This window comes from Delphinapterus leucas, chromosome 12 (assembly GCF_059928025.1).
Source record: "Delphinapterus leucas isolate spDelLeu-1000000601 "Yukka" chromosome 12, BTC_Dleu_Yukka2, whole genome shotgun sequence".
NCBI lineage: Eukaryota > Metazoa > Chordata > Mammalia > Artiodactyla > Monodontidae > Delphinapterus > Delphinapterus leucas.
Genome location: NC_143140.1, coordinates 76124983 through 76147840, shown reverse-complemented (window position 1 = coordinate 76147840; position 22858 = coordinate 76124983). Strand labels below are relative to the sequence as shown.

The window sequence follows — 22858 nt, the reverse complement described above, 5'->3', positions numbered from 1 at the left end:
CCCCCTCAAAAGTACAAATGTCTGATCCTCCCCTTAATCAGCTCCGAACTATTTTTAAAAGTAAAATACATTTTTAGTCAGCACAGTAAGTCAAGCATAGTAAGCTATCATCATACAACAGCATAAAGGAAACTCTCTCTACAGGACAGTAAACAGTCAATACATAATAAACTAGTTTGAAAATACATGAAGTACATTTGTCTCAACAAAGGTATGGCCCCTTGAGTGCTTTTTCCTAAGAAGCCAAGAACTGGAAAACAATCGCATGCTGAAGCGAAGGATGAAACCCACAGCGCTGGTCTCGACTATTCAGAGTCTACAACAGATGTGGCGTCAGGAAGAACAGGCCGGGCTGTTCCCATCACCGGTTGGCCGTTACTTAACACACTGGGTTCAGTAAGTGACTGAGAGAGCCCTGTCTTTGCTGATATCCTCTTTTCATAACCTCACGGGCGGGAGGGCTGGGAGTCATGCAAGTTGACAAACTTACCTGGTAAATGTTTGCTGGCCTGGCGAGCTACTTGCCATGGCAAATCAAATCTGCACTTTTTCCAACGAAATGCGGTGGCCGCCGGGCCACTCATCACCTACATTTGCTTAAGTGAGGAGGAAAAAGATGCAGAGGAAGTGGATTTTAACAAAAGCAGCCTGCGAACTGCACACTGGGATGTCCTGTTTTGGGGTGGCTTTTATTTTTCCCATGAGAGGATCTGACTAAACCTAACTGAATCTCCTCTAAATACCAGACAGGAAGTCACACTTCGCAGTTAGTGAAAATTCCTTACATCATTTTTTGTTGTTGTTTTTTTAATTGTCACAGCTAAGAGCCTTTGAATGTTTCTGATCTACTACAAAGAGATTATAACTTTGCTTCCTGTTTTTGACAGTGTCAGCTGGTAAAGGGCACCTCCACCCACCTCCTTACCCCACTATGAATATAAACAGAGGCGTTTGCCCTGAGTATACAACTGGGCTGAAGAGTTTCGTTACATATTAACTACACTTCAAAGAATAAATCAGACTTGCTATTTCACTTTAATATGCATATATACCTTGGGAAAAGTGAAACTCAAAAGGATTTCTTCTTCATTCCTTAGAGATTGCTATTATGGAAAAAATAAACTCAACCACACAGAATACTAAGATGAGAGGTAACAGTTTTGATTCATATTTTCCAGCCTATTCTATCTTGTGTATTTGCCTTGCTCTTTTGCTATATCATTTATGCAGATGTCATCCACACACATACAACAAGCAAGGAAAATCATTACCCACATTGCCTCATCTGCTTTCTTATTCCTGTTTAACTCTTTTTTCTCTCCTGCTTTGAAATAGAAACTTTCTAGTTATAAGCAAAGATTTTCATAACATATGTACCCTTGTCAGGATACACACAGATTTAAAGCAGAAGGCATCTCTCTTCCTGCTACTGGCTGAGATACAGAAAAGAGAACCAGTCAGTACTCGCCCCACTCTCCTCCTCCGGTATTTTTCTAGACTAGAAGACATATGAATGGCAAAATACTCTCTCTAAGCCTCAATCTCCAAATCTGTAAAATGGGAGTAGGGATTGTTGTGAAGACAGAGACAATGAAAAGCACAGTGATACAGGTTATAGCACATAGTCAAAGCCCAATTCTTTTTTTTTTTGGTAACAGCTTTGTTGAGATATAATTCACATAGTATGCAATTAACACATTTAAGGTGTATAATTCAGTGGTTATTAGTATATTTTCGGAGTTCTGTTTCCATCACCACAGTCAATTTTAGAACATTTTCATCACCCCAAAAAGCACTCACTCTTCATTTTCTCTCCCTACCCGCCAGCGTTAGTCAACCATGAAAATTTAATTTCAGTCTCTACAGATTTGCCTGTCCTGAGCACATCATGTAACTGAAATCGTAGAATATGCGGTCTTTTATGACTGACTTCTTTCACTTAGCATAATGTCTTCAAAGTTTCATTCATGTTGTAGGATGTCAGTAAGTCATTTCTTTTTAGGCTGACTAATCTTGCATTGAGTGAATATGCTACATTTTATTTATTCATTTATCAGCTGACGGACATTTGGGTTGTTTCTACCTTTTGGCTAATATGAATAATGCCACTATGAGCATTCATGTACAAGTTTTTATGTTGACCTATGTTTTCATTTCTCTGGAGTATATATACCCAGGAGTAGCATTGCTGGATCATATAATAACTGTGGTTAACCTCTGGAAAAACTGCCGAAGTGTCTGCACCATCTTACATTCCCACTAGCAATTCATGAAGGTTCTAATTCTCTCCATCCTTACCAACTCATATTGTTATCTGTTTTTTTTTATTATGGCCACCCCAGTAGGTATGAAGTGACATCTCATTGTGGTTTGATATACATTTCCCTGATGGTTATCAAAGCCCAGTTTGCATCAGTATCCCCAAACTGTCTCCGTTTATATAGGCAGGGCTAAATACTCAAAATACACAACAACCAGTAAGACATGGGTACCACTTAATCAGAATGGACACTGGCTACAGTGCTGAAGCAAGATCTTGAAGGTGTCTAGCTTTACCAGTGGCAATTTTCCAATAGGTGTGAAAGAATTTCAACATTTTAATCTGGTATAATATACCCGCTAAATACTGCTGGCCTTGAGATTATATCTCTAGCAAGAGGCTGCTAAAAGCAGTTGGCTCTTCTTCCCCTACCCAAGGGCTGCTTATGAAAACTTACAAGACAAATAAATTCTCAATGAAAATATGACACTTTAATAATTTATAAATCAGTGGTTTCCACCTGTCTTTCTGTATTTGTCTTCTTCCTAAATAGAAACAGTCTCAATTAAAGCAGCCTTTTATAAGTGAATAACCATAATTATTTACAGGAAGAAATTTTAGACCAGATTTAATTTAAGATTGAGGATGTAGCAAAATTTTAAGGAAGACAAGAGGGACAAGTCAGGATCTAGACACTAGCAACATTTTCCCCTTTTCTCTAAAAAATGTGATATTGGGAGAAGGATAGTAACTATTCTAATTCAAAGGGATTATCCAATAAAATTCAAAGAGATTATCTAATTTGAAATTCAAAAAATCTAATCCAATCTAACTCATATTAACATATTTTCTAATTCAAAGGGAACTCAATCTAATTTAGAGGGATTATCATTTTTTCAGACCCCCCCCCCGTGTTTGAACAAATTCATGTACAATAATGTTAATTATCTCTTTCCTAAAACATTCTATTTTAGGATTTTAATTTTTTAATCCCTTAAAAAATTAAACAGAATAAAATCTACATAAAGCATAGGAAAGAAAATACAAAAAGGCTACACGCTTTAAAAAATAACTTTTTCAATCTACAAACAATAAATGCTAGAGAAGGTGTGGAGAAAAGGGAACCCTCTTGCAGGCACTGTTGGTGGGAATGTAAACTGATACAGCCACTATGAAGAACAGTACGGAGGTTCCTCAAAAAACTAAAAACAGAACTACCATACGACCCAGCAATCCCACTACTGGGCATATACCCTGAGAAAACCATAATTCAAAAAGAGTCATGTACCACAATGTTCATTGCAGCTCTATTTACAATAGCCAGGACATGGAAGCAACCTAAGTGTCCATCGACAGATGAATGGATAAAGAAGATGTGGCACATATATACAATGGAATATTACTCAGCCATAAAAAGAAAAAAAATTGAGTTATTTGTATTGAGGTGGATGGACCTAGAGACTGTCGTACAGAGTGAAGTAAGTCAGAAAGAGAAAAACAAATACCGTATGCTAACACATATATATGGAATCTAAAAAAAAAAAAATGGTTCTGAAGAACCTAGGGGCAGGACAGGAATAAAGATTCAGACATAGAGAATGGACTTGAGGACACAGGGAGGCGGAAGGGTAAGCTGGGACGAAGTGAGAGAGTGGCACGGACATATATACACCACCAAATGTAAAATCCATAGCTAGTGGGAAGCAGCTGCATAGCATAGGGAGATCGGCTCGGTGCTTTGTGACCACCTAGAGGGGCAGGATAGGGAGGGTGGAAGGGAGATGCAAGAGGGTGGGGATATGGGGATATATGTATATGCATAGCTGATTCACTTTGTTATACAGCAGAAACTAACACACCAGTTTAAAGCAATTATACTCCAATAAAGACATTAAAAAAGAAAAATAACTTTTTCCCTTATTTTTCAATATAAGGCCTGAGGCCTTACGAGATGTATTAATAATGATCATTCATCTTCTAAGAAATTTTCCATGTCCCAAGGCTGCACTGTATAATCCATTGTTTTCGTTATTTCTTGGCATACAGCTGACTATGAAACTGACCGCTGAACCTTCCTATGTCAAAGAGAACTTTCCACTGTGGGAAATTCCTAAAACATTCATATTAAGCTAAGTGGAAATGTCATCATAGTTCAGGAGCAAATATGGTCTGTATCACCCAGTACAATTTCTAAACTAGATTCTACACAGGAAAGGCAAACCACGGAACAAAAACAAGTACCAAGCCTACAATGGAGTTTCTGCAAACACTGGACTTGAAGAAAATCAGAAGCAACAATCAGTTTATCAAAGTTATCTGAAAGTTCTTCCAAAAAGATCTAAAAGAAGCGCACTTTTAAAAACTCCTCTGTAACGTCTATCCACTGACACCTTCTTCTGCTAGATTACACGGTGGCCTCATTTCTAGTTCTTGTGAAATCAATAGACCATTTAAGTTGCAAGTATCTGTCTAGGGTATGCACTTTCTTACTCAATCTGGTGTTGACAGCAGTAATCAAATTTTGTACATACCACTAGCTCTATTATAGCTCAACAGCAACTGGCTGCCAGCCTAGGTTTACCCTCATCCAAAAGGAAAGAAAGGAGTGGACTGCAGAATTACAGAACAAATCAGCTAAAACTACAGGAGGTGGTGTGGAAGTGAGAGAGTGACGCAGAGGCATTCAAGACTAATCCTCCTTCCACTGGGGAGACATAACACCAGGCACATCAGCACAGCCAAGCCCAGGTCAGCCAACCTTGACCATTAAAGGCAGACATTTTCTTCATTCCCTCTATTATCTGCAAACCCTCTGGGCTTTGAACATCTTATTACAACTGTCCGTCCTAACTACTGAACCTACACCTAAACCTGCAGAGCAGCAGACAAAAGCCAGAGATAAACCACACCCTCCAACACCAGAGAAACCAAATGTGAGGGAATACAAGTTACAACACTTCCCATGAACTGTCCAGACACAACTGGCTTCATGTTGTAACTCTTCTGTATGCACATAAGCTGGGATCAAGCCTTTTTCTCGGATCAAAATGTTCTCAATTCATCTTCTGTAAAAACAAGGTCGGCCTTTAAAAAAAATTGGGAAGGGGTAGTAGAGACCTGACTTTGAAAGTCTACTCAACTTGCATTTTTAGAGTTCAAAATCTCTAAGAAAACCATATTCCTGCTAACAGATATTCTCTACTTAAAGGGAGCATGGATGATACCATTTCTCGGTTTGACAAGCAACTTTCTCCCTCATTTTTTAAAACTTGAAATAATTTTAGATTTACCCAAAAAGTTGTAAAAGTAGTACACAGAGTTTTCATATTCCCTTCACCCAGCTTCCCCAAATGTTATCATCTTACATAACCAGAGTACCATTATCGAAACCAAAAAATTAGCACTGATGCAGTACAATGAACTACTCTAGAGATCTTATTCAAATTTCTCCAATTGTTCCCTGTTTCTGGTTCATGATTCAGTCTCAGATCCTGCACACAAGCAACACTTCAAAAATGCATCCTTTCATTCACTATCTAATGCATGTTTCTGATCCCCCCCGAAAGACCTGTTTTCTTTCATGTTGATGAGGTAGTTTCATCATCAACCATTGAGTCTTCCAGGCGACAAATGTTTATCTCCTCCACAATGCTCTTCATACCTAATCTGTGAGTCTTATCTTGTAAGCACAGGTCAAATAGAGTTTCACAGTCCCTTGTCCAAAACCCTTAGACCAGATATGTTGCCAAATCAGAACTTTTCCCATTTGAGAAAAGTTACACTGCACATAGGCTATACATTACATTAAAACAAAAACAGCGAGATCCAGGGCAATTTCCCCTAGTCAAACACACTGATACTTCTGCAGTAAATATGTGTATTTTATGAGGTAAGTGGGATAAGTAAAGATTTTAAAAGCATCCCAACACTTCAGGTCCAATTTTGCCACAAATGAGCTCGGGTCAAGCTCGGGTTTTACTATCAAATGAATTACAAAGAAAATACCTTTCAGTTTTTAGAGCTCTTTTTAGCTATTACAACTGCAAATGAGGGAGTGTAGACCTGTACCTATGAAATCCGTGACCTCATGCATCTCCCACCCACCTTCACACCACATCCTCTTTCACCTCCAATGTTGCCTCTGCCTCCAGGCTCTCTTTACTCCAATTCACCCTCCCACAGAGCCTCCAGATAGATCTTTCTAAAGTACTTGCAACTCTCTAGCTTCAAAATCCTTAAAGATTTCCCATGCAAGGAAGGAGGTTGGAGTCTAATCTTCTTCATGAAGTTCACAAGGCTTCCACCAACTGAGCCAACTCCTCTCACTGTAACAGTGCTACACCCAAGAAGAATACAAAAATGAAAAAGGCATAGTCTCTGTCCTCAAGAAGCTGCCATTTAATTCAATCTCTTGAATATTTTCACCTAAGTAAAAATATAGAATATAGCTTCTCCAATCACCCAAGAACGTATTGGGATTTTTTTTTAACTCATTCTTTTCTAGCTAAGAAATTCTACCTTAGTTCTTGATCACATTAAAGATTACTAACAAAATCCAACATGTTGGCATGAAAAAGATTTTTCACATGACTCTAACAACACATGTCTAAAAATACTTGCTATGCTACTGTTGCAATTACAAAGAGCAAAAGTCAGGAAAACTTTTCTAAAAACAAGCAAACCCAAAAAAGTAACATCAAAGATGGTATTCAATGGGCTGAATGATTTCTCATGAGATTGTTTTTCCAAAGCACAAAGATATAAATAAAGTCTGAAACCATGCCTTTGTTTCCATATTAGTATACTAATGGAATCGAATGACATTATAACCAAGAAAATTATGTTAGAGAGAGCTACACAAAAATCCCCACCATCAAAGAGTTTAGAATTTATCCCAACCACACAAAGGCTGATCTCCAATGCAGACATTAAGGAACATGCCAGTGAAAGAGGAAAGAAATCATATTTTCAGTATTTTAGTTTTGTTTTCTAAGGTGCAAAGACACTTACTTGGAATGATGAATTAAAAGAAAAGTTCCTACACATTGTATTTCTAGGTAAAATTATAACCTTTCTTACAATTATCTCAGGAAAAGTGCACAAAAGCAGTGAGAGTAAGAGTTAAAGAACACCACCACCAAATCCCATAATGAGGGGGTAGAGAGAGGTAGTAGGTATACCCATGCTCTTCCTACACCAAGAGAGGGGAGGAGGGTTCCCTCCCAGGGTGGCCCTCCTCTCACAACAGAGTGTGTGAGTGTGTGTGTGTGTGTGTGTGTGTGTGCGCGCGCGCGCACGCGTGCACACATGGCAGGTTTCTCACTGGCAGTGTTGCTTCCAAACAGAAGTGACAACTGCCTGGAACCGACAGAGGTGAGGTATCCGGTGGCGGACAGCAATCATGGTAGAACAGGCCAACACTGCACGGATGCCGAGTGATGCCACTGCTCTGTAAAAGCCAGGATCCAATCTGCCAGGGCCCTGGAACCCTGCAGTGCCGACTGCTTAAGACAGGGGTCCCTGGGACAGCCACTCAGGTAGCAAACACCTCACTCTAGCAGAAGGAAGGAAGGTTATCACCATGGTTCTTCAGGGAGCAGGAATAGTTGTTTAAGGAGACATCAAAAGAGATGAATAAAACTCAGATGCTTTACAAAGAAAGAGAATTTTTAAAACATTACCAAAAAGGAAAGAGAAAGGGAGTAATTTTCCTGAATTTACTAAATGTTCTGTTTTTATCAATCAGGTGAAAAATAAGTGTTGTCATTTCTCATTTACCTTTGTATTGTCATCCTTTAGCGTGGAGCCTGGAACATTGTAAGGACTTAATGAGCATTTACTGAAAGAAGAGACACGAGCTGATGTGGAAGACATCAGAGTGAAAGTAAGAGTGGACCAGGACAGTGAGAGGAACCCTGGGCATCTCTCACACCCAAAGAGCTTACACAAGTCCGCCTGATGCAGAAAGGAGGTGCCACGGTCTATGTTACAAGCAAAATCAAAACTAGCAGCTCTGGGGACTTCCCTGGTGGCGCAGTGGTTAAGAACCCGCCTGCCAATGCAGGGGACACAGGTTCAAGCCCTGGCCTGGGAAGATCCCACATGCTGTGGAGCAACTAAGTCCACGTGCCACAACTACTGAGCCTGCGCTCTAGAGCCCAAGAGCCACAACTACTGAGCCCGCATGCCACAGCTACTGAAGCCCATGCACCTAGAGCCCGTGCTCCGCAACAAAGAGCAGCCACTGCAATGAGAAGCCCAAGCACCGCAATGAAGAGTAGCCCATGCTCGCCGCAACTAGAGAAAGCCCACGCGCAGCAACAAAAGCCCAGCGCAGCCAAAAATAAATTAATTAATTAGATTAAAAAATAGGAATTCTGGAGCAGACCGCAGCTTGCAGAAAGGGACTAGAGAGCTGTGACCAAGCGAGAAGGGTGCTTTTGGGAATGTAAAAGAAGGATTAATTTGGAAATGGAAGTGCTGTAAAAGTAGAGGCAATCTCATTGACAAACTGCAGGGCTGTGGAGCAAAGATCAGCCAGTGAGTTTTCTTGAAGTACATCTGCTGCCATTGTGAGAGAAACTTCTCTGGTTCCTAGAAGGTTCCAGAACACTCAAGCTTCATGGGAAGGTGTGAAGAAAAGAAACATGGGGACTATTCTTTGCTGTTAGCAGTAAAAACATCTAGTGGGAGAACTGACCTGAGAGTCCCATAGGGCACAACAGCCTATGAATCCAGATGTGCCATCCGTAACACTTCGTTCCTTGGTCCCCTGCAGTGACAATCTCAATTCAATGTTTCCTGTGGAGCTCTTAAGCCCTTATGCAAATCTGAAGATGTTGGCCACTCATTAGATATGGGTATTAACTTGCGTGAGTCATCTGTATATTCAGCCTGCAGCTGAAACTACACAAAGATAGTCCTGCCTACTAATGGGCACACCCACCCCACTCCCATGTGTCATAGCTCTGGCCATGGGAGTGAGACATAATCATCTACTTGTGACAGCTGAGGGCTGGGAATGGGGAGAAAATGGAGGATCCAGGCAATAACGAGGCAGAACCAATGCCAAGGAGATGACCTCGAGTATTTCAGTTCCAGGATTTCTAGGATGAAACAGTTTCCAAGCAATAACCAGGTGAGGAACAGAGAATGCAAGTAAGGGTTATCGGTCAAGAATTTATGAGCCATGCAACTTAGGAACAAGATTCCTGGGCTTTGGGTCTGTGGGAGCCAGTCAGCTAACTGATTTGTTTACTGAGCCCCTACTCTGTTCCATGCAGTGCAGACGAGAACCAGTTCCCAGGCCAGCAGAGTGAGGCGAGACCAGTGCTGCAGAGGGTGTGTGTGGTGCTCAATGTCACTGCCTCGGGGATCAGCCCCTGAGATAGGCCGGGGCCTGCAAAGGGGGAAAGGAGGGGGCAGCGGCTACCAAACAAGGGGGGACCGAACACTGCAAAGGCAAGAAATGCACAAACAGCCTGTTATTAACATATTCTAAGAAGTGACAGAGAACAGGGAGGAAGATGGGAAGGTGGAACTTGGAAACAGTACGGGAAGGTACAAAAGTGAAAACCACGGTGATCCAGAAAGAAGAGGAGAAGAAAGTCAGGCCCTTATTCCAGGGCCGTCCCTGATGGTAAGCAAGCTATTCCACAGTTCGCAGGTCGGGACCATTTATGTACCATTTCACACACAGCTCCGCTTTCCATAAAATCTTTCTCCTCCAGAGAACGTCCATGAGTAAATCTGTCTATCTATAAAAGATTTATAAACAGAGCCAATAGAACAAACTTGGTTTTAAATTAGGACTACTGCACTAAAAATGACTTCCCAGAGGTTGCCAAGTTCCAGCAGAGGGCTGGAACTACCAGTGTTTCTACTGGAACCTCAGTATGTAATTTGGTCAGTAAAAACTGACCAATTTTAGGGACCTCTGAACTTTAAAGTTCTTTCACATTTATTTTCATGGATGCCTGCAAAAGTCTTACAAGTTAAGCTGTGTCGATACCTCAAGTCCTGTTTGAAACATGAGGTAACTAAGGTTTCATGACACCAAGTAAAACACCATATTCATGCCGTGGGTGTTCTGAACCTCTGAACCAATTCCCTGCCCCAAAGTCTTTCCTCCCAGCCCATTGTGGGCCTTCTAGAAGCAGCTTGCTGGCTGTCAACAGCACTGCCTGAACCAACGTGAAGCCCAGAGGTTTCAAAGTTATTTTTCTGAGAGAAAACAATACTATATAATACTTCCTCTCTTCCTCAAAGTCATAGCCAAAAACCATATGAAAGCAAGAGGAAGTACATGTTCCTCAACAGCAATCAGCTTCCAGGTATCAAGTAGCCATAGCAGCTGCACCCCACCCCAGTCCCAACCTCTGGCACAAACACAAGCGTCAGGATCTTGAGGCCACTCAGATATGTCTTTCCACAAAAGAATGACAAAAGGCCCTGACACTTCCACTCCCGAGGGCATTAAAACCATGGCCCCGAAGGAACAAGGTGGTTACTTTTCATATGAGTTACTAAACTGAGCCGCTCTACGCCGGAAAGAGGGGGCAGGAAAAGGAAATGAAAGCAAGTGACTCTAGGTTCTGGATTTCATATGCAAGACTAGCCAGCAACAGGTGCAGCGTTCCGGTGAAATTAAGACTCCCCAAACGCCTCTCGCCTCCGCAGCACAAAGGGCGCAAGCACAGCAAGCCAACATTAGCAGGGCTGTCAGAAGTGGAAGCCATCATCATTTCCTAGCCAGCAGCAATTCTGAAAAAAAAAGGAATTTACCAGACAGTACACAAAATATTTCTCTGCTGACATGAGACTTCTTTCATACTGTCCTTTCCTTAAAACACTTTACTCGAAAATAATTTAAATGTTGGCCATAATAAAATATTTTTTAGTGCTGGTGATGAGCATAGTGCCTCGTATGGAGTAGGTGGGCAATAAACATTTATTGGATGAATGAATGAAACAAGCAGGTAAATTAAAAGTTGCCTTCACAAATAAAGATAACCAAAATCTTACCCTCAAAAGAGTATGAAAGTGTATTTTTCCCCGTTTCTCCAAGAAGGGAACAAAAGGCTGGAATCAGAAGCCAAGAGCAAGAGATATCGCAAATAGAAACATATGAGGATTGTGAAAATGACTATACTACCCAAAGCAATCTACGGTTTCAATGCAATCCCTATCAAATTACCAGTGGCATTTTTTTACAGAACTAGAACAAAAAATCTTAAAATTTGTATGGAGACACAAAAGACCCCGAATAGCCAAAGCAGTCTTGAGGGAAAAAAACGGAGCTGGAGGAATCAGACTCCCTGACTTCAGATTATACTACAAAGCGACAGTAATCAAGACAATATGGTATTGGCACAAAAACAGAAATATAGATCAATGGAACAGGATAGAAAGCCCAGAGGTAAACCCACCCACCTATGGTCAACTAATCTATGACAAAGGAGGCAAGGATATACAATGGAGAAAAGACAGTCTCTTCAATAAGTGGTGCTGGGAAAACTGGACAGCTACAGGTAAAGGAATAAAAAATTAGAACACTCCCTAACACCATACACAAAAATAAACTCCAAATGGATTAAACGCCTAAATATAAGGCCAGACACTACAAAACTCTTAGAGGAAAACACAGGTAGAACTCTGTATGACATAAATCACAGCAAGATTCTTTTTGACTCACCTCCTAGAAAAATGAACATTAAAAATAAAAATTAACAAATGGGACCTAATGAAACTTAAAAGGTTTTGCACAGCAAAGGAAACTATAGACAAAACGAAAAGACAACCCTCAGAATGGGAGAAAATATTTGCAAACAAATCAACGGACAAAGGATTAATCTCCAAAATATATAAACAGCTCATGCAGCTCAATATTAAAAAAACAAGCAACCCAATCCAAAAATGGGCAGAAGACCTAGACAGACATTTCTCCAAAGAAGACATGCAGATGGCCAAGAAGCACATGAAAAGCTGCTCAACATCACTAATTATTAGAGAAATGCAAATCAAAACTACAATGAGGTATCACCTCACATCGGTTAGAATGGGCATCATCAGAAAATCTACAAACAATAAATGCTGGAGAGGGTGTGGAGAAAAGGGAACCCTCCTGCACTGTTGGTGGGAATGTAAACTGATACAGCCACTATGGAGAACAGTATGGAGGTCCCTTAAAAAACTAAAAATAGAATTACCATATGACCCAGCAATCCCACTACCAGGCATATACCCAAAGAAAATCATAATTCAAAAAGACGCATGCACCCCAATGTTCACTGCAGCACTATTTACAATAGCCAGGTCATGGAAGCAACCTAAATGCCTACCGACAGATGAATGGATAAAGATGTGGTACATGTATACAAAAAGGAACGAAATTGGGTCATTTGTAGAGACATGGATGGACCGAGAGACTGTCATACAGAGTGAAGTAAGTCAGAAAGAGAAAAACAAATATCGTATATTAACGCATATATGTGGAACCTAGAAAAATGGTACAGATGAACCAGTTTGCAGGGCAGAAATAGAGACACAGATGTAGAGAACAAACGTATGGACACCAGGGGGGAAAATGGTGGGGGGTGTTGGTGGTGGTGTGATGAACTGGGAGATTGGGATTGACATGTACATACTAATATGTATAAAATAGATAACTAATAAGAACCTGCTGTATAAAAAATAAATTTAAAAAAAAAAGAAAGAAACATATCAGGAAGTGCCAACCACCCATCCCCTGGCTAAAGCTGAGAAACCCTGTCTGCCATCCCTTGGGATTAACAGATCTATGCAGGGAATTCTCATTTGGAGAAGACCAAATGGGAAAAACAATCATAATCACTTGAGCAATCAACTTTTGGATTTTCCTTTCACTGAATATGCCATTTCACCTAACAGTTTCCACCTGCCATCACTACAGAATTTACAAAATAAATTTTGTTGTATAATGTTTCAACACGATGAAAATAATCTGCTGACAATATGTTATGGAAAATATCTTGTGCTATATGTGACCTGTATAAGAAAAATATGAATGTGGGTAAGATGAACCAGAAATGAAGCCATTTTATGAGCAATAAAAACTGACAGGGGCTTCCCTGGTGGCTCAGTGGTTGAGAGTCCGCCTGCCGATGCAGGGGACACGGGTTCGTGCCCCAGTCCGGGAAGATCCCACATGCTGCGGAGCGGCTGGGCCCGTGAGCCATGGCCGCTGAGCCTGCGCGTCCGGAGCCTGTGCTCCACAACGGGAGAGGCCACAACAGTGAGAGGCCCGCATACCGCAAAAAAAAAAAAAAAAAAAACTGACAGAAAAAGTAGAGGAAAATGGCAATGAAATTGAGTCCACAGATGGAGAACGTTATATGAATACTGTATTAAATAAAAAGAATAATTATCAGTATAAGAACATCACTGATTTATATAAGGGGCTTAAACAATGATAATGATATTAATTATAAAAATAAGGTTTCAGAGCACAGATAAGAATAAATCATCAAAATTATCAGGACATATCAGAGAACAAAGCAATACAAATAAAAATGTAGTGTAATAAATAATTTTATAAGATGACTATAAAGTATGACTTGATTTAATGACACATTTCATTCAATTTTCTTTAAATTCATGAATTTCTCTTTTGTTTACAGCTTAAGTATTCTGAGCAGAATTTCTCTCATCCCTGTATATTCAGTTTAAAGAATCCTTAGATTTTTCAAGTCACTCCTTCCAAGATCCAGAGTAAACTTCCATTTTCTTTTACCTCAAGGTAACAAACACCCAAAGGTCTTGAATGAAATTTTCGCTGAGATCCTAAGTGCCTAGTTAAGAACTACCTCAAACTTCAAGGAATAAACTGGAATAGGAAGTCCATTACAAATATCATTGGTTTTCAAGTGAGGTCTTTTCAGTCATTCATCCATCCATTCATTCATCTGCAAGGATCTATCATCCCTAGAGGTCAGGTGTTGTGCAAAGCACTATGGGCACACTGGTGAAAATGCTGGTCCCTGCCCTGAGTCTGGGGACCTCTTAACAACAAATTAAGCAAAGCAATTAGCATTGTAACAAGTGTGCTGAAGCAAGCAACAGGACGGCTGGTAGGAATAACAGGACGAATCTACTTCAGATTGGTAGTCAGGGCAGACACCTCAGAAGACGTGCAATTTAATCCGATGCCCAATTACAGTAGACGGGGCTAGCCAAGAGCTAGGGGAGGTATTCCAGGCAGAGGAAGAGTCTGTGAAGAGGTGGTCTGCGGAGCAGCACGCTGGCCACTGCCGAGGCGACGGGCAGCGATACAGGAGGCTAATTTATAAACACGGAAGCGAAGCGGCATCTCACCAAGCAATTCGCCCAACATGCCTTTTCCCTGACACACACTTTCCCCTCGGCCTGGAATCCCTCCCTTCCACACTCTCCTCTGCCATCTGGCAGGTTCCTCCTCTGGGAAACAGCCCTTGACTCTCCAGGGAAGAATAAAACTCCAGAAACGAATCCCTCCTAATCCGTGATCCCACCGCACCTAGTACTTGCCACTATGACACCCCCTAACACCCGGCACTGAATCACTTGTTCAAAAGCCGCTAAGCAGAGGTCTTGCTTTATTTGTCTCTGTTTCCCAATAGTCTATCCCGGAATTCGGCACCAGCAGACATGCAATAAATAACAAGTGAGTGAGGGAACAAACCGAGACAGAAATGGACAAATGAACGCAGAAGGGCCACCAATGCCAACTCATTACTCAGCCTAGGAGGTTTGGAACAGCACCACAGTTTACAGCTGATTAACCCATTTATAGGCTGGGGGGGAGGGCAAGGTGATTTCTATCCCCATATGATTTCCATACAACAAACACTTTGGGACAAATCTTCTGGCATCACAGAGAAGTGATGGAATAATTTTCAGAGTGACATTAGATATGGGCCCCAATCCGTTCACAATCCACAAGCATGCGTGAAGTGCCAGGCCAGGTATTAGGCTCAAAGGCTGACAGTGGCTCTGTCCTGTTCCGGAAGATCTACAACTAGCAAGCAGAGCAGATCCTATTTCCAAAATATCGCTAATGACTCACATTGTAAGATTCTTTATACGGAACTAACTCCTTTCATAATATTTTTACAAGAAAATGTTTTTTTAAAAATTCCAAGGTCACCCATAGGACAAAGTTATTTAGAATCTGTTGCTCAGTAATTTTCACACTAATTCTTGGCTCACTAAGTCATTCCGAGGTTTCCTTTCGACGACCAATGCACAAAAGTTTAAGGAACCATAACATTCTAAGTGAGCCTTCTTTACCTGCCTGTGACCCTTTGCCATCCCCATGTGTAGACATGGTTGTCACTTCCATTTCTTGCTGGCTCAGCACGTCCTCCAAAGCTAGTTCAGGTTCACAAACCAACCGTGCATGCCTTCTGAGGTCGCAAAGATATGTGTACCCCTCGGCTGGAGAGTGTGCTTTGCTGGAGTCAAATTTTAAAACAGGGCCAAACAGTGTGGGAATCATGGGGAGAGGAGTCCCTCCCCAACTGGCCTGACCAGAATGGTTGCATTCCTGCCCCGTAACACAGCCCAATCCCCTTCTGAGCCTCTGCCAGGCTGTGGAGCCTGTCGCCTTAAAATCCAGACGTGCGACAACACTTACCTACTTAGGAATAGCCAGGTAAGGAAGGTATATGTATTTCTACAAACACAGAAGAGCCTAGCGCTTCCTCAGTTCTCCTTAGTTTTTTCTTACATTTGTGCCAAATGAAAACGTGGGTGAGGCATAATGTTCAGGAATTAAACGATAAAAAATGTTCTTAAGTGTCCAGCTCTTGCAAGAGAGCTTGTTCTCATAAATTTTACAATTTTTCAACCTATATACTCTAAACTAATCTCTAAAGCTTTTAGAGATCTAGCCATTCATACACTAAATAATACATGCTGTCAAGCTAAAAGGTAAACTCTGCCTCTTCAATCAGGAGTAAAAACACTACCAAGTGAAATACAAACTGCGTCTTTTTGCCAACCTCAACGCACAGCCCTCTGCTCATTTCACTCCCAATCACTGCCCTCATTCAGGTTTTCCGTGGGCCCAAGCTCCACCCCCAGCCAACACCCGAGCGTTGACTTAAATCTGGCTTCCTTAAGGAGGCCTTCCCTCACCACTAGAGCACAGCCCAGGCCCCGTGAAGCCCCCTCATGACGCACTATTACAGCACTGCATGACATTTATCCCCTAAGCTATGAAACAACTCTTTGTATATTCTGCTGTTTGGTGTCGTTTCTTCTACTAGTCCACACACTGCAGAGGCCGGCCACCAACACTGAGTGTTCATCAGTTTTGTTGACCATGCCCAGTACAGTGCCTGGCCCGGGGGGGCGGCCACGCAACAAAGAGTTATTTCCGCTTCAAGTTGTCATCTCTGTAAAATTACTCTTAACACAAATATCATATCATATCACTTATATGTGGAATCTAAAAAAATTGTACAAATGAACTTATTTACAAAACAGAAACAGAGTCACAGATGTAGAAAACAAACTTATGGTTACCGGGGGGGAAATAAGGGAGGGAATAAACTGGGAGATTGGGATTGATATATACACACTATTATATATAAAATAGATAACTAATAAGGACCTACTGTACAGCATAGGGAACTCCTCTGAATACTCTGTAATGGCCTATATGGGAAAAGAATCTAAAAAAGAGTGGATATATGTATATGTATAACTGATTTACTTTGCTGTACACCTGAAACTAACACAACATTGTAAATCAACTATATTCCAATAGGGACTTCCCTGGTGGTGCACTGGTTAAGAATCCACCTGCCAATGCAGGGGACACAGGTTCGAGCCCTGGTCCGGAAAGATCCCACATGTCGCGGAGCAACTAAGCCCGTGCACCACAACTACTGGGCCTGCACTCTACAGCCCGTGAGCCACAACTACTGAGCCCACGTGCGGCAACTACTGAAGTCCACAGGCCTAGAGCTCGTGCTCCGCAACAAAGAGAAGCCACCACAATGAGAAGCCCGCGCACCACAAAGAGTAGCCCCCGCTCGCCACAACTAGAAAAAGCCCGCGCACAGCAATGAAGACACAACGCAGCCAAATATTAATTAACTTTTTTAAAAAAGAAATATAATGTGAAACCCATATGTGCTTTAAAAAGGAAAAAAACTATACTCCAATAAAAAAATTCCCAAAATTAAAAATAAATAAAAACTAAAAAAAAAAATTTGTCTGGATTCACCAAACTACCAAAGGGGTTCCATGGGCAAAAACGGAAGGGATGTGATGATAAAGAATAAAAACCCTAATCTACACCCTCATCATAAGATATAAACATTTCATGAATCGAGGAACACTTATATTCTGTTTTTAATGAGTTGAACTTATTTTTACTCACTGGGAAAATGAATAAAACACTTCTAAAGGAGAGATGATTTAAAATCAACAGAATTGGGCTTCCCTGGTGGCGCAGTGGTTGAGAGTCCACCTGCCGATGCAGGGGACGCGGGTTCGTGCCCCGGTCCGGGAAGATCCCACATGCCGCGGAGCGGCTGGGCCCGTGAGCCATGGCCGCTGAGCCTGTGCGTCTGGAGCCTGTGCTCCACAACGGGAGAGGCCACAACAGTGAGAGGCCCGCGTACCGCAAAAAATAATAATAATAAAATATAAAAAATAAACAGAATTATCAAATTAAGAAGTTGTTTTTTATAATAAATAAAAATATGTATTTCAGTAGTTTTAGTATAAAACAACTTTTAAAGAAGAAATTCTCAAGGGACGTTCACAAGTTTAATAGTTACTGTACGGTTCAACTAACAGATATCCTTGACATATTCTTTTTTTTGAGATATAATCGACATATAACATTACATTAGTTTTAAGCGCCCAACACACATAATTGATATATGTATGTACTACAAAATGATTACCACAATAAAAAGTTTAGTCACCATCCATCACCACACACACTTACAATTTTTTTTCTTGTGATAAGAATTTCAAGATCTACTCTCTTATCAACTTTCAAATACACAATACAGTATTGTTAACTAGAGTCACCATGCTGTGCTTTAAATCTCCAGGATTTATTTTTGTAGCTTTTGACCACCTTCATCCATCTACCCCACCCCCAACACCCGGCCCCTATAATCACCAATCTGTTCTCTGTATCTTTGAGTTCAGGTGGGGGTTTTTTTCTTTCTTTTTTTTTTAGATTCCACATATAAGTGAGAACACACAGTATTTGTCCCCCTCTGTCTGACTTATTTCAGTTAGCATAATGCTCTCAAGGTTTACCCATGTTGTCACAAATGGCAGGATTTCCTTCCTTTTTATGGCTGAATAATATTCATATATATATATCTCCCATCTTCTTTATTTATGTGTCAGTAGACATTTAGGTTGTTTCTGTGTCTTGGCTATTGTCAAAAATGCTACAGGGCTTCCCTGGTGGCACAGTGGTTGAGAGTCCGCCTGCCGATGCAGGGGACACGGGTTCGTGCCCCGGTTCGGGAAGATCCCACATGCCGCGGAACGGCTGGGCCCGTGAGCCATGGCCGCTGAGCCTGCGCGTCCGGAGCCTGTGCTCCGCAACGGGAGAGGCCACAACAGTGAGAGGCCCGCGTATCGCAAAAAAATAAAAAAAAATGCTACAAAGAACATGGGGGTGCAGATATCTCTTGGAGATACTGATTTCATTTCCTTTGGATGTATTCTCATGCGTGGAATTGCTAGATCATATGGCAGTTCTGTTTTTAATTTTGGGGGGAACCTCCATACTGTTTTGCATAGTGGCTGCATCAATTTACATTCCCACCAACAGTGAACAAGGGTTCTCTTTTCTTCACATCGTCACCAACAGTTATTATTTCTTGTCTTTATGATAACAGCCATTCTAACAGGTTTGAGATGATATCTTACTGTGGTTCTGATCTGCATTTCCCTGATAATTAGTGACGTTGAGCACCATTTCAATGTATTCTTGATAATGATGAAACTTCTCCAACTTTCTTCCAGAAAGACTCATCTTTGAGCCACTAAGCCCCTGGGGTTTGCAAAGTAAGGACACTAGGCAGGTAGGATTACAAAACATATCGCTCTCCAACTTCTACCAGGTATTTCCATAGTTACAACCTACCACTTGAAGGTTCACCTCATCTTATTTCTATAACAGCTCTGTGAGAATATGCACATACCCTCCAGAAGAAGTAACAGAGTAATCATTAACACACTTAACGGTGAGTTGCTTTAATCAGCCAACCATTAACACCCACAACACTCCAATCAAAAAAGGACCTCTGGGAAAGGGCAGGCCTGGATGGAGTCAGAAGGCCCGTGAACAACATCTAAGGGCTGGGTCAGTGGAAGAAGGTTCAGAGAAGGTACAAAAGTCCAATTTTGCATGAACCTTAATGGTAGCCAGCAGGTCCCAGCTGCACTGTAAAGATTGCTCTGGAAGACTGAACACCACAGCTTTTCTTTCACACAAATTACTTCTCAGTCTCCCCCACCAAAAGGAAAATAATGGGAAAGAACGGTCCTTGCACCCCTGCTCTGTCGTTCCTTCTCCTGTTTCCCCTCTCTCTCACCCTCTCCCTGTTTATGCTAAAACTGAAGACTTCAAGCCCAAGATCTGCCTGTTTTAATCCACAAGCACATGTCACATCTCTTTCAGGAAATTAACAAAAACCCCCTAACACAGTAAATATAAACCTAAAATCCTTCAAGAAGTCCACACACCCCACCCTGCCCAACAGAATATTTCCTGGAAATCTGTCTCTTTTCAGACACAAATCCATCAGACAACCATCAACAACGAAATGAGATTTGAAGGAAAGTGAGTAAGACATTTCCCTGAAGTCCAGGTAGCCCAGAGAAGCAGAAAGAACACTGAGTCTGGGGCCATTGTGTAATCCTGGGAAAGTCATTTCCCGCCCCCCGCTCCTTGAATGAATTTTGTCAATTATCAGGCAACAGAAGTGGACTAGATGGTCCCTCAAAGCATCTTCCAGCTCTAAAATTCTGTAAAGGTCCATGTTACCACAACAGCCATCCATGGTTATAAGGGAGAGGGAAGGGCCGAAGGAGGCCACTTACCTCTAAAAATGATTTCTAAGTCAGGAAATGCTGCAAAGAGACCACTTCAGCTTGAAGGTCTGCATGCTCTTAGTGTTCATTTAAAACGTCCCGTTCCTTACATTTGTGTTCCATTACAACCACAACCTGTGCAATGTCTAACAGAAAATCTTCCCATAATCACCAGCAACATGGAAAGTATGTGGTTGTAATGTGAGGAGTTTGTCTCAAAATAATCTGGATATTTGCAATTCACATGCACGATAAATGATTTCGAAAGCCACGAAGCTTGTCAGGCCTGGCAGAAGCTAGAGAAAATGTTAGGATAACCATACCTAACTGCAGCAAGAAATCGGGTGCTGAGAAAAGACAGCTACTAAAAAAATTTAGGGGACCATACTACTTCTGGGATTGCCAAAGAGTAATATTGTGTCGCATCTTCTATCCTGTCAATAAATTTTTTCAACAAAATGATTTCCAAAGTAAATCTCTCGTTACGTACTTATCAATTTTTACCAAAGTAATAAATGCACATCGTTTTTTAAATCAGATAGGACTACAACAAAATGCAGGAGTCCTGCTTCAGTCTTGCTTTCAGAGGCTGTCCCCTTTCAACCGTTATCTATTTATTCTGACATACATTTCTAAATACTAAGTTTACACTGCTCTTTTCTGATTGTCAGACATTATTTACAGAATGTTTATTATAGTGAATAAGGACTTAACTCTCTTATATTCAATCTCTCAGTTTCTGATATCATACTTTTAATTTCCAAGATGATCTCTTATTCTCTGAATCTGATTTTTTATAGCATTTTCTTGTTTCAAAGATGCAATTATTTTCCCACATCTCTGATAGATATAATATTATGTATCATTTTTCTCTGTCTCCCCTAAGTTCCTTTTTCCTGTTGTTTGGGTGTGGCTTTAATGACAGAGGCTCTCCCCCAACATCTGACTCCTGGCAGCCCCTCACATTTCAAACTGAGGCAGTCAAATACTCAAGTTCTATGAGCTTGGGTATCTATCACCTGCCAACTGCTGAGCTCAAAGTAGGTCATCAAATTCCGTGCTGTGACTATATTATACGCCCAAGAAAAGCATCCTCTAATTGGGGCTGGGGTAAGCTTCAGGAATTCTGATGTCCCTTCATCTTCCTGCTGTCAGACCAGAACCTCACCGTCCTCCCTGGGACAGGGATCCCAAGGCAGAGTTCAATTTGTCCAGAGAATGTATAAATCTCTGTTCTCCTGTACAGGAGGGGATGAAGGGGAAAGATCTGGGAGTCGAAGTACAGAGTTTACAGTTTTTAGCTCCAAACTTATTCCGCTTCCCCTGACCCAACCTCACACAGTGCTGGTGACTCTAAGTCAGGGTGCTTTCCAAGCCTGGTAGGTGCATCAGGAGGCCTCTGGCTGCCACCCCCTGCTCTGGTCCCCTCAGCAGTCACCACTCTACCATCATCCTCCAACATGTGATGCCTCAACCACACACAGCTACCTTGTCTCCACTTCCCTTGGCCACGTAAGTTTATTCATTTTTTGTCTTTTGTGGTAACTCTAGTGCTATTACTGCTGTAGCAATGATAAATACATATGTACTCTTTCACTTCTAACTACAAGTTCTGCTCTCTTCAATTTATCCTTAGGAAGACTCCTAAAATGGTCTTGTTACCATGAGCTGGGCACTGGTTGCACATGGCAGTAGGGTGCAGGAAAGACCTGTCTCTTGCAATCTCGAATTCCAAAATACAATCTTGCTGAATATTTTAAAGTCAAACCGCACTTTGTACAGTAGTATCTGTAACATCAGATGTAACTGTCAGTTAATTATTCTCTTCATGATTGGGCCCAATTTGGAATTGGAATTCAATATTTACAATACAATACAGTAACTTCATATGTAATGAAATTTTATAGTTATAGTATAAAATTACTTTTTACTTGATCTTCAAATGTGAAATTTTACTTTACACATAGTAATTCAATCCAGCCAGATTATAGCTGCTATTTGGGGACCTCAGTGCAGACTGACTGTATGTATTGAAAATACTAAATTGCCTTAAAACTTCTTTTAAAATTCAAATGAGGGCTTCCCTGGTGGCGCAGTGGTTGAGAGTCCACCTGCCGATGCAGGGGATGCGGGTTCGTGCCCCGGTCCAGGAAGATCCCACATGCCACGGAGCGGCTGGGCCCGTGAGCCATGGCCGCTGAGCCTGCGCTCCGCAACGGGAAAGGCCACAACAGTGAGAGGCCCGCGTCCCGCAAAAAAAAAAAAAAAAACCTCAAATGAATCTCTGAAAATGTATGCTAAAATAAACACAGAAACTCAAAGTTCATATTTATTAAAGAAAAAAATCTATAACTGTACTAAGTATATCATTAATTATGAAAGAAAAAACACCCAATGTAGATATTCCTATAACCCAAATGCTCAGGGCCTCACAGAACTGCAAATACGCTTTAAAACACAGAAGGCAATTCCCGTAATAGTAACATGCTGAAATACAGAAAT

General features: G+C 41.3%; 1 protein-coding gene across 9 annotated transcripts in view; it reads right to left on the bottom strand.

Annotated features, from left to right (window-relative positions):
* The window catches only part of UTRN (utrophin), a 508091-nt gene that overhangs the window by 446980 nt on the left and 38253 nt on the right, over positions 1–22858 (bottom strand). For 3 of the 9 annotated variants that reach the window (XM_089922087.1, XM_089922088.1, XM_089922086.1), the window contains exon 1: positions 15566–15866. The exons of 2 other annotated variants lie outside the window; for them this stretch is intronic. In XM_089922087.1, coding sequence (XP_089778213.1) covers positions 15566–15773 — 208 coding nt within the window. In that variant the 5' untranslated portion in view covers positions 15774–15866. Of the gene's footprint in view, positions 1–490; positions 3180–15565; positions 15868–22858 lie in introns of those variants that run through there. 4 more of the 9 variants (XM_089922085.1, XM_089922095.1, XM_089922094.1 and 1 more) reach the window with 3 other exon arrangements.